Raw genomic sequence first — 15,317 nt, 5'->3', positions numbered from 1 at the left:
GTGCTTTGTAACTAAAACAAGTTTCTATTTGCTTAAGCCAAATTTCTGATACATTCACTTTACACTTAGTATTTTTTCATGATGTCACTGTGGTCAGATATTATGCATGACGTTCTATGATGTCACCAGACCAAAAGTCATGCAACATCACTTCTGCTACCCTGGCATTTGGTAAACTGTACTCCCTGAAAGCATTCTGTTTTTTGGTAACACTATTTAGACTTTCATTTATTCAAGAAACAAAACCTTTGGGCTGATTTCTGACACTCCACACACCCTCCCATGACTTGTGACCTGGCTCCTCGACCACATCTACCCTAAGTCAGGGTAAGACCAAAGCCTGGTTAGCTGGAAAGGGATCTCTTTGGGTACCGTGCACCTCAACTTCAGTTATGGCCTACATTGAAGCAAAAATAACATGGTATCCCAATTCCCCAGGGCAGATCCAGCCACGGTTGAAGTAAAATGACAGGGCGTCCCAATTCCTCAAGGTAGATACAGCCATGGTTGAAGTAAAATAGCATGACGTACCAATTTCTCAAGGTAGATACAGCCATGGTTGAAGTAAAATAGCATGACATACTGTTAGGCAGAATTATATGCAGTACCCTTTGGAAACACCACACACAATTAAGACTACAAATGACAGTACAAATTCACCTTTGGTACAAGCCTGTACTACACATTAAAAGTGGTAGCGATGGCTGAGCATCCAGACTTATCTCAAGAGCAAGTGAGCAGTATCAAATAGTTACACAAAGGACAGCAATTACTATGATTCAGGCAAACACTGACTCAAGGTTTCTCACTAAAAGAATATACATTTATTTACACATCAGTTGTATAACATTTCACTAAAGTAAAGCAGTTTATAAATCACACTCTTAATACACCACACCACTCCCAAGCAAAAAGGCACTCCAGAAATTTAAAAGGTAGGGAAAGACAAAGTTAGGCAGAAATTGAGCAGCACCAACAGGTAAGTAAGCAGGGCAATCTAGAAAGAGGAACTACAGTTATGGAATCAAATCAAATAGGCTTAGGGCCAAAGTCAATAGGACAAAAGTCTTTTGCTCAAGATCACACAGTTCAGGGTAGTTTGTGGTTAAGTCTTTGCCAAGAGTTCCGGTTGAAGTTGGTCGGCAGAAAAGTTAGTTTAAAGAGTAGAGAAGGACAAGCCCTCAGATTGGAGAAAGGTTTCACACATCTTCACCGCAGCTGGACGAAACGAACAATCGGATTTGCACAGTACCTTTAAATGGAGAAGATGCTGTAGCTGAGGCAGACGTTCCTGGCAGTTCCTGCAGGCTCACAGTTCCTGAAGTGACTGTCGGACTGGCATGAAGTAGGAAGACTGGAGGGTCCTGCACTGTCCAGGGAAGAAACCAGCAGCGGAGCAAAGCAACAAATAAAAGGTGCGCTCCTTAAAACCCAAGTAGTGTCCGACCTTCCTGGCTATCTGGGCCACTGCAGCTCTGTACAGTGAATTCGACCAGAGGAGGGAGTCCTGGCTTGCAGTTTGGGGCAAACTGGTTGGTCCCACCAGCTCAGGGGAAGAAGATTCCGGGTGGGTCTTCTCTGTCGTTGGAGTTTGAGGATTCGGACCTGCAGCAGGGCTTCACCGGGCGGTTTAGTGGTGGTAGTGGTCCTCTTCCATCAGCTCCTCATCGGTTCTTTCGTTCCAGAGGCGACTCTGCCTTTCCAGACCCAGAGACCTTCTTTATATGCAGTTTTCCCCCATTCACACAGCCTGGCTGTCAATCACACAGCAGGGTGGCTGTCCTGGCCGGATAGTCACCTAGCCAATCAAAAAGGAGTGTGACTTTGGTTACCAAGGGAACCCATGGCAGAGGTCCTAAAACCCCTCCCTCACATCCTGCCTACCCAGACCTTCAGGCGCCTAAGGAGGGCTTCTGTGTAGAAGCCTGCAAAGAGACGGTGAACAAAGCAGCCAAACCTGGTTTGGCGCGCAGAGAAAAACACGAGAAAGACATTTTCAAAAAGAAATGGCGAATAAACCCAGCCAGAACCGTATAAAAACCAATATGTTCTAGCAGGTTTAAGTTCGAGGCTACCAAGATAGCCTAAAACAATACCAAGGTTATTTAAGATAACCGCGGTAGGAAAAATAGGGTAGTTACCACTGCCAACAGCCAAGTCTTGATGAAAAGGGAGCAAAACAATGCTCCAAGAGAAACAGACAAAAAGGCATAAGTATTAACCCATTCCAGTACTTCATGTAAGATGGTTTGTACTGGATCTGTGGATTTAAAAAGACTAATAAAGTCAATGGCAACTTTACATGTTCTCGGAGACAGTAGTCAGTCCCAGAAAATGGAGTCTGAGTTGGGAAGTCTAAAAGACAACCCTGTGTCACTACACAGTAAAAAGATGATGCCTGTGGAGTAGGTGAGGATCCACAGGCCATGAACCCAACAATGTTAAACACACACAGCAAAACACATGAAAGAGTGGAAAAATAGTCTCAAACTCTTACCAGGTGAAAAAATAAATCCTAGAAATCCAGCAAAGCTGCTGAGGGACTCAGTAGGTAAGGGAAATTAGCCATTCTTGAGAATTCTCCCTAACACGTACCAATTCCTCAAGGTAGACACAGCCATGGTTGAAGTAAAATAGCATGATGTCCCAATTCATCAAGTTAGACACAGCCATGGTTGAAGTAAAATAGCATGACGTACCAATTCCTCAAGGTAAATACAGCCACGGTTTATGGAAAATAGCATGACCCCCAATTCCTCAATGTAAATACAGCCATGGTTGAAGTAAAATAGCATGATGTCCCAATTCCACAAGGTAAATACAGCCATGGTAGATGTAAAATAGCATGACGTACCAATTCCTCAAGGTAGACACAGCCACGGTTGGTGTAAAATAGCTAGCATGACGTCCCAATTCCACAAGGTAGACACAGCCACGGTTGAAGTAAAATAGCATGACGTCCCAATTCCTCAAGGTAAATACAGCCATGGTTTATGGAAAATAGGATGACCCCCAATTCCTCAATGTAAATACAGCCATGGTAGATGTAAAATAGCATGACCCCCCAATTCCTGAAGGTAGACACAGCCATAGTTGATGTAAAATAGCATGACGTCCTAATTCCTCAATGTAAATACAGCCACGGTTGGAGTAAAATAGCATGACGTCCCAATTCCACAAGGTAAATACTGCCATGGTTGAAGTAAAATAGCATGACCCCCCAATTCCTGAAGGTAGACACAGCCATAGTTGATGTAAAATAGCATGACGTTCTAATTCCTCAAGGTAGATGCAGCCATGGTTGAAGTAAAATAGCATGACGTACCTATACCTCAAGGTAGACACAGCCATGGTTGAAGTAAAATAGCATGACGTACCAATTCCTCAAGGTAGATACAGCCACGGTTGAAGTAAAATCGCATGACGTACTAATTCCTCAAGGTAGATACAGCCACAGTTGAAGTAAAATACAATGACGTCCCAATTCCTTAAGGTAAGTACAGCCACAGTTGAAGTAAAATAGCATGACGTACCAATTCCTCATGGTAGATACAGCCATGGTTGAAGTAAAATAGCATGACGTCCCAATTCCTCAAGGTAGACGCAGCCATGGTTGAAGTGAAATGACAGGCATTCCAATTCCTCAAGGTAGATACAGCCACGGTTGAAGTAAAATGACGGGGCGTCCCAATTCCTCAAGGTAGATACATCTACGGTTGAAGTAAAATAGCATGACGTACCAATTTCTCAAGGTAGACACAGCCATGGTTGAAGTAAAATAGCATGACGTCCCAATTCCACAAGGTAAATAAAACCATGGTTGATGTAAAATAGCATGACGTACCAATTTCTCAAGGTAGACACACCCATGGTTGAAGTAAAATAGCATGACGTCCCAATTCCTCAAGGTAAATAGAGCCATGGTAGAAGTAAAATAGCATGACGTACCAATTCCTCAAGGTAGACACAGCCATGGTTGAAGTAAAATAGCATGACGTCCAAATTCCTCATGGTAGACACAGCCATGGTTGAAGTAAAATAGCATGACGTACCAATTCCTCAAGGTAGACACAGGCACGGTTGAAGTAAAATAACAAGGTGACTGTCTCAAGGGAGACACTGCCATGATCCAAAGCATATATAACAGTGTCCCACTCCCTCAAGGCAGATAATGTAATATTTGTAAGACAGCCTAGAGCTGCACTTGCTTAAGGCAAATACCATATGCCTGTTGCCTCTCAAAGTCCCTGAAGACACTGGCGATGATAGGTAGGGCCTGCATAACATGGTCCACAGTGGATTCTCCTTTGAGCAAGGCAAATGTGAGTGGCTCTGTTGAAGACTGATCTTCCTTAAGGCAGAGGAGATGGTAGACGGGGCCTGTAGAGCAAGCAGCCATGCTCCACAGTAGATTCTCCTTTGAGCAAGGCAAATGTGAGTGGCTCTGTTGAAGACTGATCTTCCTTAAGGCAGAGGAGATGGTAGACGGGGCCTGTAGAGCAAGCAGCCATGCTCCACAGTAGATTCTCCTTTGAGCAAGGCAAATGTGAGTGGCTCTGTTGAAGACTGATCTTCCTTAAGGCAGAGGAGATGGTAGACGGGGCCTGTAGAGCAAGCAGCCATGCTCCACAGTAGATTCTCCTTTGAGCAAGGCAAATGTGAGTGGCTCTGTTGAAGACTGATCTTCCTTAAGGCAGAGGAGATGGTAGACGGGGCCTGTAGAGCAAGCAGCCATGGTCCACAGTAGATTCTCATTTGTAACATGGAAAAACACACGTTGGCAATGGTTTTGTAAGTCGAAGTTACATTTTAGCTCCTCGAAATGCTGAACCGTTGCACGAGCAGCCAAGATATTGCATAAGAAGGCAACGACACATCTGGTGCAAGACTTACATTTGTCGTGGAGAAGGTGAACCAATTGGGCTCATAACTTGAGTAAATGTGTGCAGATGCTTGCTGTGGTAGAGTCCCCTAATGTAGGGTTCCCTGTATTTAAACCCCTCTCCCCCCCTCCCCGGTGGGTCTTGAATGTGAATGGTAGAAGTGGATAAACGAGGATCATGAGATGTTACCTGCAAATAAAGAAATGAACACGTCTGTGTACATATTTGCACGCCTGCGTACGCACATCGGAGGACCATTAACACCTTACTGTTGTCGTTATAGTATACTAAGTGCGTATGGGGGCACCGTGCATCCTACTTTCTTCACAGCAGGGCGTTTTAATTGGTGCATTCTCCACAATGAAAGGGGCGTGGCTCTTCCACGCACTTTCATCCCAGTGTTCCAGCACTGAGGATCCGCGTGCATCGTGCAGCTGTTGCGAGGTGGACCTGCGCATGCGCACTTCTGCACTCCTTCCTCTCGCCCCGCCCCGCCCCGCCCCGCAGTAGTGATGCTGATTGGCAGTTCATGCCAACAGCCTGTGCCTCAGCTTCCCTAAGGATTAGGGGGTGATAAGGAATTAGGAAGGCTTGGGGACAGGTGCTGGTCTTCTGGAAGTTCAGACTCAAAGTGCTGCTCTGTACCTGAATTAAAAAAACGACTAGTTGATTGGCTGGTTCGTCGAGAAGATATTTAACACTGCACCAAAAATCTTACTCGGGGTGGCGTTGAGTAGCGAGCCTATGACCTGCGTCCTATCCTGAGCCCCAGCGACTGGCAAGCATGGCTCCTCATCGTGTCACTTCTGGGACATTCTCAATGGCCCAGTCTCCCTTTGGCCACAGCTGGAAGCAGGATATGAGTAGCAACCCTTTGGTGAGTCTGCTCTTTATTCACACGTATTTAAGTGTCTCCCTAGCTCTGACGGATGTGTGGGGCAGTGCTCATTAATTCAGAAGTAAAAACCGGCACTGTTGTTTACGGACCGGCACACTACGGGTTTGCCTGCCGGAGCCGCTGTGCCCTACAGGGCAGACCCTACCGGACACATCGGCCACAGTAGGCAAGCCGTACCCGAACTACAAGCACTGTTTTTAACGGTGCCCGTGCTTCTGTGGTCCCACTCCCATGGAGTGCTATGGGACTCCATGGTAATGTCGATTAACAGAATTACTGGCGCCTGACTTCGTAATAACCTAGTGTCCCCGGGAAGTCAGGGGCCAGTATTTCTTTAAGGGTCTGGCGAAAACCCACCGGTATCACCGGCAGGGTTACCGTCGGACCCGTAATGAAGCACGTAGACAACTCGCTCTGCACCTATCCAGGACTCGCTCCACACCAAGGAGATCCCAAGGTGACGTTGACCGTCTCTGGTCTATAGACATTGGTTTCACATTGCTCAAATTTCAAGAGAACTGAAGTGTGAAATTGTGCACCAGGGAGAGGGAGGTTGGGTTTTTCTCAATTGGCTTGCATTGGAGTAAAGCCAATTTTAGTTGGGAGAAAGTAAAAAAAAAGTGTGAACAGTGAAAGCCTTTTGGGTGCAGGATTCGTGAGTCTCATTCCAAATTAGGGGGATTTGGCCATTATGACCAGCATGTTCACGCAAAGAGATTTGGTGACTCTTACTGTCATTTCAGATTGTGTTCCGGAACCTTGCAAGTCATCCCTACAACATCTATCCCCACGGCCTCACCAATGTCGGGGCTTTCAGACCACTGGGGTCCTTGAAAGGTAAGACTAGCAGACAGCAATGAGGATACAAGAGTATGACCCATGCCAACATATGCCAGGGACTGCAAGGGTGTCTCCACAATTGGGGGTAGAAGATAAGTGAATAGACCTTTGATGAAGATGTAGGGGTCTCGCCCTGTGAATGGATAGTTAGTTACCGGTATGTGGTGCTGAAAAGGTGCTGCCCTGTATGGAATGTGTGCCGTGGTGCTCTGTACGGGATGTGTCTGGTGCTCTCTGCAGATATGTGTGGGGGGGATTCCTGGAAGAGGATATCTGAACTGCTTCCATGCAATAATGTGTGGGATGCTTCCCTGCAGGAGATGTGTGGGGTGCTTTATTGGAGGGGATATGATATGATGTGGCATTTATAACGCGCCTGTACACAAGTGTGTCTAGGCATGACAAGACAAGGAGGGGGAAACAAAATGAGGACAAAATAACTATCTTATCTTACTAGGCCTTGTGCCATTCAGATCGCAGAAGTGCAGGGAAGAGGGAAGGAAAGAAGTGCCGGGGGGGGAGCAAGGGGAAGTGCAGTTAACTCACAAGTACAGCCAGCCGGTGGCTCATAAGTGCCGAGAGAAGGGACTGTAGGGTTGCAGATACAGACCATTAAGTTCTGGGGAGCCCAGAAGCATTGCGTGGAGCAGGCAAGGGGAGAATTTCTGGGGGGGCAAGGGGAAAGTGTAGCCATCGGGTGGCTCATAAGTGCAGAGAGAAGGGACTGTAGGGTTGCAGATACAGACCATTAAGTTCTGGGGAGCCCAGAGGCAGTGCGAGGGTAACTGGACATGTAGGAGCCTGGGCCTGAGTTCAGAGGAGCAGTCAGGTGTGTCAGCAGGGGGGAGGAAGAGAGAAGGTGAAAGCGAAAAGGAAGGTCTTGAGTTGCTTCCTGAACCGGAGGTGGTTCTGCTGAAGTTTGAGGGAGGCTGTTCCAGAAGGAGGCCCCAACCGAGAAGATAGATCTGCCACAACTCTCTGCTTGGAGAAGAGTCTGACCCTCAGTGAGTTGGAGGTAGATGAGCAGAGAGTTCGAGAAGGAAGATGTATTGGAAGAGAATGTTGGACATAGATCGGTCGCAGGCCCCATAAAGCCTTGTGGACGATGCAGAGCATCTTGAATTTGATCCTTGCTGCAACAGGGAGCCAGTGAAGATATTTCAGAACTGGAGAGATACGATCCCTGGGCTTGAGGCCAATGTCAAGTCTCGCAGTCCTGTTCTGGATAAGTTGTACAGGTCGAAGAGTAGAGGCAGGAAGATTTAGAAAGCGGCTGTTGCAATAGTCCAGCCTAAAGAGGACCAGAGCTCTGGAGACAGTGAGCTTCTGGGGGAATTGGAGAAAAGGAAGAATACCTCTGAGGAGGTGCAGCTGATAGTTTGACTTCTTAGAGACATCAGAGATGTGAGGAGAGAAGGAGGGGTGGAGTCGAAGTTGACACCAAGGTTCTTAGCCTGTATGAAGTGCTTCCCTCCAAGGAATTTATAGGGTTCCTCCGTACATGCAGGCAAGTGGTGCTAGGGAAGTGTGGGGTACTTTCCTGGAGAGAATGTGTGGGGTCGTTCATGGCTGGCGATGTCTGGGGTGCCTCGCTACAGGCAAAATGGGGGTGCATCCCTTCAGGGAATTGTTATAAAGTAGGTTCCAGGCACTTTAAGGTAACTTCATGTAAGTTTATGTCCAGGTTCTTAGTTGCAGATTCACATAAAGACATAAAGGACATTAGCTTAGACAAACACCGGCTCCCATCACCCAGGGCCAGCCAGCTGTGACTAGGCGTGTCACGGTATTAGTTTTTTGACGGTACAATAACCTTCTTGCCAAATGACGGTATATCATGGTTATCGCGGTATAGCAGGTGGAGCTAACTAATCTTAACAAATATTTTCTAAAAGGTCATAAATTGTCAGATTTATCATCACAAACAAAACTAGGCACCCAGTGCCAGAATTGGGCTTTTCAACATACTTTCCACTGAAATGCCACCCCTTGCTTCCACCAAACACACGTGTGGAGAGGAGATGAGGGGAGAGGGGGGGGAGCTCTGCTGCAACTGGTAAAGCAAACTGAATAGCTTTTCTTAAGTGGTCATTTAGGCTTTTAGCTCCCCCACTGGCTACTCGTGAAGATGAACATGTTGCCATCTTGATAACCTGCATGCCACAGATCAATGGAGGTTGATGGTAGTATACGCTTGTGCGCATACACACACGTACACGCACTCTCTTTACGTTACAGCCTTTAGTTTACTTGCTGGCGAAAAGGTGTTCAGTAATCACGGACATGTTACCCTTTGGTATGGCAGCAGGGAATACCCACAGAGACTACAGAGACTAATTATATGTAAATTCAATGATAGAATCAGGGAAATCCCCCATTGTCATATGTTTAGAAAACATTATCCATTATAAATATATAAACCCCAAAGCCGCCAACCCAAAGTAAACCCTCTTCCTTCTTGGCACTGTATTTATTCTTCCTATTGCTAACATATTGATTTTGTGACAGGCACGTGTGGTTTATGGAATGGCATTAAAAACTGCTCCAACTGAAACTACTTGGTAGACGGCACATCCAACAGTGCAAGACCAAGACTGTGCAGCACTTGCTTACTGCAGCCTTTCCAAATTAGATTGAAAAGCACACTTAACGGTATGAACGGTATACCGGTATAAACAATGTGACGGTTATTATTGTTCAGTTAAGTGGTTCACGGTATCTTTAACGGTATACCGTAATACCGTTACATCCCTAGCTGTAACTGCCACTACACAGAACACTCACCCAAAACATTCCATCATCCACTCATAAACATTCCAATGACATCACAAGCTACCTCACCTCAGACAGGCACAATACAACAGGAATGTATGCGTTACTTCCCTGCAGAAGATGTGTCAGTGCTTCACAAGGATGTTTCCCTGCAGGGGATGCATGCTGTGCTTCTCTGGATGTGATGGGAGGGGTGTTTCCCTGAGGGGGCCCATGAGGTGCTTTCTTGCAAGAGATGCGTGGGTTTCTTCCCTGAAGGGGATGCGTGGGATGCTTCCCTGCTGGGATTCGTGGGCTTCCTCATTGAAGGGAATGTGTAGGGTGCTTCCCTGCAGGGATTTGTGGGCTTCTTCGTTGAAGGGAATGTGTAGGGTGATTTCCTGCAGGGATTCATGGGCTTCCTCCCTGAAGATGATGTGTTGGGTGCTTCACTGAAGGTGAAGTGTGGGTAGCTTCCCTGCAGGGATTCGTGGGCTTCTTCATTGAAGGGAATGTGTAGGGTGCTTCCCTGCAGTGATTCGTGGGCTTCTTCGTTGAAGGGAATATGCAGAGTGCTTCCCTGCAGGGATTTGTGAGCATCTTCCCTGAAGATGATGTGTTGGGTGCATCACTGAAGGTGAAGTGTGGGTAGCTTCCCTGCAGGGATTCGTGGGCTTCCTCATTGAAGGGAATGTGTAGGGTGATTTCCTGCAGGGATTCGTGGGCTTCTTCGTTGAAGGGAATGTGTAGGGTGCTTCCCTGCAGGGATTCATGGGCTTCCTCCTTGATGGGAATGTGTAGGGTGCTTCCCTGCAGGGATTCGTGGGCTTCTTCGTTGAAGGGAATATGTAGAGTGCTTCCCTGCAGGGATTCTTGGGCATCTTCCCTGAAGATGATGTGTTGGGTGCATCACTGAAGGTGAAGTGTGGGTAGCTTCCCTGCAGGGATTCGTGGGCTTCCTCATTGAAGGGAATGTGTAGGGTGCTTCCCTGCAGGGATTCGTGGGCTTCTTTGTTGAAGGGAATGTGTAGGGTGCTTCCCTGCAGGGATTCGTGGGCTTCTTCGTTGAAGGGAATGTGTAGGGTGCTTCCCTGCAGGGATTCGTGGGCTTCTTCGTTGAAGGGAATGTGTAGGGTGCTTCCATGCAGGGATTCTTGGGCTTCCTCCCTGAAGATGATGTGTTGGGTGCTTCACTGAAGGTGATGTTTGGGGAGCTTCCTTGCAGGCATTCGTGGGCTTCTTCGTTGAAGGGAATGTGTAGAGTGCTTCCCTGCAGGGATTCTTGGGCATCTTCCCTGAAGATGATTTGTTAGGTGCATCACTGAAGGTGATGTTTGGGTAGCTTCCCTGCAGGCATTTGTGGGCTTCTTCGTTGAAGGGAATGTGTAGGGTGCTTCCCTGCAGGGATTTATGGGCTTCTTCATTAAGGGAATGTGTAGGGTGATTTCCTGCAGGGATTCTTGGGCGTCTTCCCTGAAGATGATGTGTTGGGTGCTTCACTGAAGGTGATGTTTGGGGAGCTTCCCTGCAGGCATTCGTGGGCTTCTTCGTTGAAGGGAATGTGTAGGGTGCTTCCCTGCAGGGATTCGTGGGCTTCTTCATTGAAGGGAATGTGTAGGGTGCTTCCCTGCAGGGATTCTTGGGCTTCCTCCCTGAAGATGATGTGTTGGGTGCTTCACTGAAGGTGAAGTGTGGGTAGCTTTCCTGAAGGGATTCGTGGGCTTCTTCATTGAAGGGAATGTGTAGGGTGCTTCCCTGCAGGGATTTGTGGGTATCTTCCCTGAAGATGATATGTTGGGTGCATCACTGAAGGTGATGTTTGGGATGCTTCCCTGCAGGCATTCGTGGGCTTCTTCATTGAAGGGAATGTGTAGGGTGCTTCCCTGCAGGGATTTGTGGGCATCTTCCCTGAAGATGATGTGTTGGGTGCATCACTGAAGGTGATGTTTGGGATGCTTCCCTGCAGGCATTCGTGGGCTTCTTCGTTGAAGGGAATATGTAGAGTGCTTCCCTGCAGGGATTCGTGGGCTTCTTCGTTGAAGGGAATGTGTAGGGTGCTTCCCTGCAGGGATTTGTGGACTTCTTCATTGAAGGGAATGTGTAGGGTTCTTCCATGCAGGGATTATTGGGCTTCCTCCTGGAAGGTGATGTGTTGGGTGCTTCACTGAAGGTGATGTTTGGGCTGCTTCCTCGAAGTACATGTGTGGTATTCTCCCCTGAAGTGGGTGTGATGAGTGCTTCCCTGAATTGGGTGTGTGGGATGCTTCCCTGAAGGGGATGTGTGGGATGCTTCAATGGGGGGTGAAGGGGTGGTTCCATTAACATATGTGTTCAGTGCATTAATGTATCTATCTCTGAAATGGATGAGAATACATTCCCAAATACATTAATATAAAGTTGTCTCCCCTGCTCTGAACCTTTGGCTGCAATGGATCATTTCTCAAGGAAGATGGACTGATTGGCTGCATGCGGTTTATTTATGAACCAGCATTAGTCTTATAGGTCATCCCTGGCAGTCCTTTCCTTAGCGAGGCCCTCCCATAGGAGCATATTGGGGCGCTAGCATAGCATGAAAGCCTCAGCTCTAAGCAGTGAGTGCGATGGCTCTGCCCCTCCCTATGCTCCGCCCATTCATTTCCGGTCACATTTCCGGTCAGTCTTCTGTCCTGTTGCCAGAAGGATGTGTATGGCTTCCACTGAGTTTATTTTAATGTAATTTCCTATCCCTCCCACCCTGCCAGCTTTAAGGTTCTTCTCTTGACTTCTTTTTCTCCACTCATCCTCCCGAGTTACCTTTCCTTCTGCTGACAATCCTTTTTTATTCTTCACTCATATTCCTCCTTTCTCATCTTGCTGTCTCCGTTTCTCCTTTGTCTTTTTGATGCATCTTCCTTCTCGACTACCGCTCACCATTCCCTTCCCCCTCTCCATTTGTATTCTTATTTTTTTCTTTTTTCCGCTGCCGTCATCCATGTTAGGTTCTCTTCAGCCTTATTTTCCTTTTGTTCCATCTCCAAAATTACCTCAACTCTGGCTCGCTCCCTCGTGGCAACCTACACAGAGCTACTGCGCGAATCGGAAAGTGCGTTCAGAAAATCCCACCCGTCTACTGATCCCGCTGCTCTTTGCATGCCTGCTACGGTCAGGATCACATGCATAACGCCTTTATTAGCAAGTCCTCGTGCATGTTCACACCCCATCCCTGTCTATCATTCCTGCTTCCAAATAGTCTTCTGTCTTCTCGCCCTCCGGATCCTTCACTGAATTCACTCTCTGCTTTTGGTTTGGATTTTTACTTCAGTTTTAACAGACTCTCTCTGTTCTTCTTCATTCTCAACTCCTCCTTCTCTCTTTTCTCCTAGTTCCTTCCTTTCATCATCCCTTTCTAATTTTACTCCTCCCTCTGAAAGGTCAGTTCTGTTGTGCCAACAGGTGAAGCTCAGCCCCGCTCAATCAGTTCCCCTTTCCTCTACTCTCATACCCTTCACTTAGCCTCCCTTTCATCCTTGTTCAACCACCCTTTCATTGCCTCGCTCGCTACTGGGATCTTTCTAAACAAAGTTATTTCTAGACAATTTACTCATGGTTTTTTTAAAGATTGTATTGAAAGCCCTCATCTTATGTGACGCGTAGACAAGCAAATCAATTCCCTGGTAAATATACCTTTTGAGCTGGATTATTCTTGCAGGGTTTTCTCTTAACCATCAGGACAATGATCCTGTTTCAAATCCCTTTTGCTAGGTTTTGGACTACACATTCCATCTGTCCTAGCCATCATAGTCAATGAGGAGGGATCATGGGAGTCGTAGTGCAAAAACCTCTGGAGAGATACAGGTTGCATACCCCAGTGCAAGGGGAATAGATGCCCTGCAAGCAGACTCGGCTTAGGAACTGTATGCAGGTTTTATGAGACAAAAGGTCATTTAAAGTAACTAACCTTCCTAATTAGCCACACTTTCAGGAAGTTTTTGTTAAAGTCACAAAATTGGCTTCCATTGATTTTGAGGTAAAAAAACTTCCATAAAATAAATGTTCAAAGAGTTCCTCATTTTTATAGAGATAAACCTAAAGACGTTCGACGGTCTTCCAAAGGTTTTGTTTCCTTTGATGGGCCACAGAAGCTTTCTTTTCCCATTGGCGAGTTCAGATAATTTCTTCTCCTAAGGCATTGATGCTTCCACAGTCAGAGCAGAAACTTTGTGGCTAGCCAACCAAATATCATTCCAATTGAGGCTTGAGCTTCTTAATTAGCATTTTTAGACAATGGCCTTTAATGCTTTGCTTGTAATAATAAACTAATTTAAAGATCATAAAGAAATTTTAAAAAGCCTGAAAGTATGGTTTTAAGCTCGGTTTGACAACAAGCCGGGGCTTGCTCCCAATTTTCATATCCCATTGTTCCAGAGTGTGTCAGTTCTCAATTCTCACGTTACACCTTTTTGGAAGAGGAGGGCAACCTTTCTCTAGGAGATATCGCCACACTTGCCAGGATGCGTTCCTGCACTGCTTTCACCCGCTTCTTGCCCCCTCCTCCAGGCCTATCATTGAACTGCAAAGAAATTCTCCTCGTTATATGATTCCAATTAATGCTTTGTGCCAAGCCAATTTTGATGGTCAGATCTGATCCATTATTAGAGCCGGGCTTTAGGACACGTGCTCTGGACTGAATTGAGACATTCCTGAAAGACTGAAACCCGTAAATTACAATTGATCCCTTTTTATCTGAATCCAAAACATATTTCTTTTGTGGTTCAACAAGGTTCCTCTCTCCACCCTCTCTTCTCATCACCGTCTGCCATTCTTCATCAGATCCTTGAATCTAGTTTGTGGCCACTACGCCGATGCACCCAGTAACCCAGACACCTTTCACCTGTAATCCCTGACTAATTCTTCTCTGTCGCTCACCTCTGACACCCAAGATAAAAACCTGGGCATGGTCATGGATGCTGACCTGTCCCTAGATTCCCAGAACATGGAAGTGGGCAAAAATGTTTCCTGGCATTTGGAAACTCTCAGAAGAATTCTCCCTTTCCTTATACAGTGATCATCGCCATTGTGTTCCCTAGACTGGATTATGTGAAGAGTCTATCTTTAGGCTCCATGATTCCTGAGGGATCATCGCCATTGTGCTCCCTAGACTGGATTACATGAAGAGTCTATCTTTAGGCTTCATGATTCCTGAGGGATCATCGCCATTGTGCTCCCTAGACTGGATTACGTGAAGAGTCTATCTTTAGGTTTCATGATTCCTGAGGGATCATCACCATTGTGCTCCTTAGACTGGATTACGTGAAGAGTCTATCTTTAGGCTCCATGATTCCTGAGGGATCATCGCCATTGTGCTCCCTAGACTGGATTACGTGAAGAGTCTATCTATAGGCTTCATGATTCCTTAGGGATCATCGCCATTGTGCTCCTTAGACTGGATTATGTGAAGAGTCTATCTTTAGGCTCCATGATTCCTGAGGGATCATCGCCATTGTGCTCCCTAGACTGGATTACGTGAAGAGTCTATCCTTGGGCTCCACGATTCCTGAAAGTGGGATCACCTCTCCACTGCCCTATATCTGTACGCTGGCTTACAGTGGGTCGTAGGATAACCTTTACGTCCACCTTCACCCAATGCTTTGTAATCTAAACTGCACAAACACATTCACTCCTTCACCCATTCATCTTCCAGCCAGTTGGCACTGGTAGGTTTGAAGGCCGCTAGGTTTATGTTTTATGAATGTTGTCTGCATTTCTATTGTTTTATGTAATTTTGTGAGTTTTGTTTGCATGGCGCCTTGCAACTGGTCTGGGCTGGTGATAATTATGTGCTTTATGAATATGTGTCCTACTACTATTTCTACTAATAGTGTGTTCTCTTTCTATAAAGAGCGTATGTGGAACGACTTTCACAGTGGTATCTCCTCAGCTCTGGAATCCCCTTCCGAATGCAAATA

General features: G+C 46.5%; 1 protein-coding gene across 1 annotated transcript in view; it reads left to right on the top strand.

Moving 5' to 3' along the window:
• F8 (coagulation factor VIII) overlaps nt 1-15,317 on the top strand; it is a 906,500-nt gene that overhangs the window by 642,643 nt on the left and 248,540 nt on the right. The window contains exon 10 of the mRNA XM_069648978.1: nt 6,525-6,618. Within this exon, the coding sequence (XP_069505079.1) occupies nt 6,525-6,618 (94 nt within the window). The remainder of the gene's footprint in view (nt 1-6,524; nt 6,619-15,317) is intronic.

The sequence above is a fragment of the Ambystoma mexicanum genome, chromosome 2q, assembly GCF_040938575.1.
Source record: "Ambystoma mexicanum isolate Mex_15411 chromosome 2q, UKY_AmexF1_1, whole genome shotgun sequence".
NCBI classification, from domain to species: Eukaryota; Metazoa; Chordata; class Amphibia; order Caudata; family Ambystomatidae; genus Ambystoma; species Ambystoma mexicanum.
Note: the sequence above shows the minus strand (reverse complement) of the source record. Positions and strands in the feature narration are given on the sequence as shown.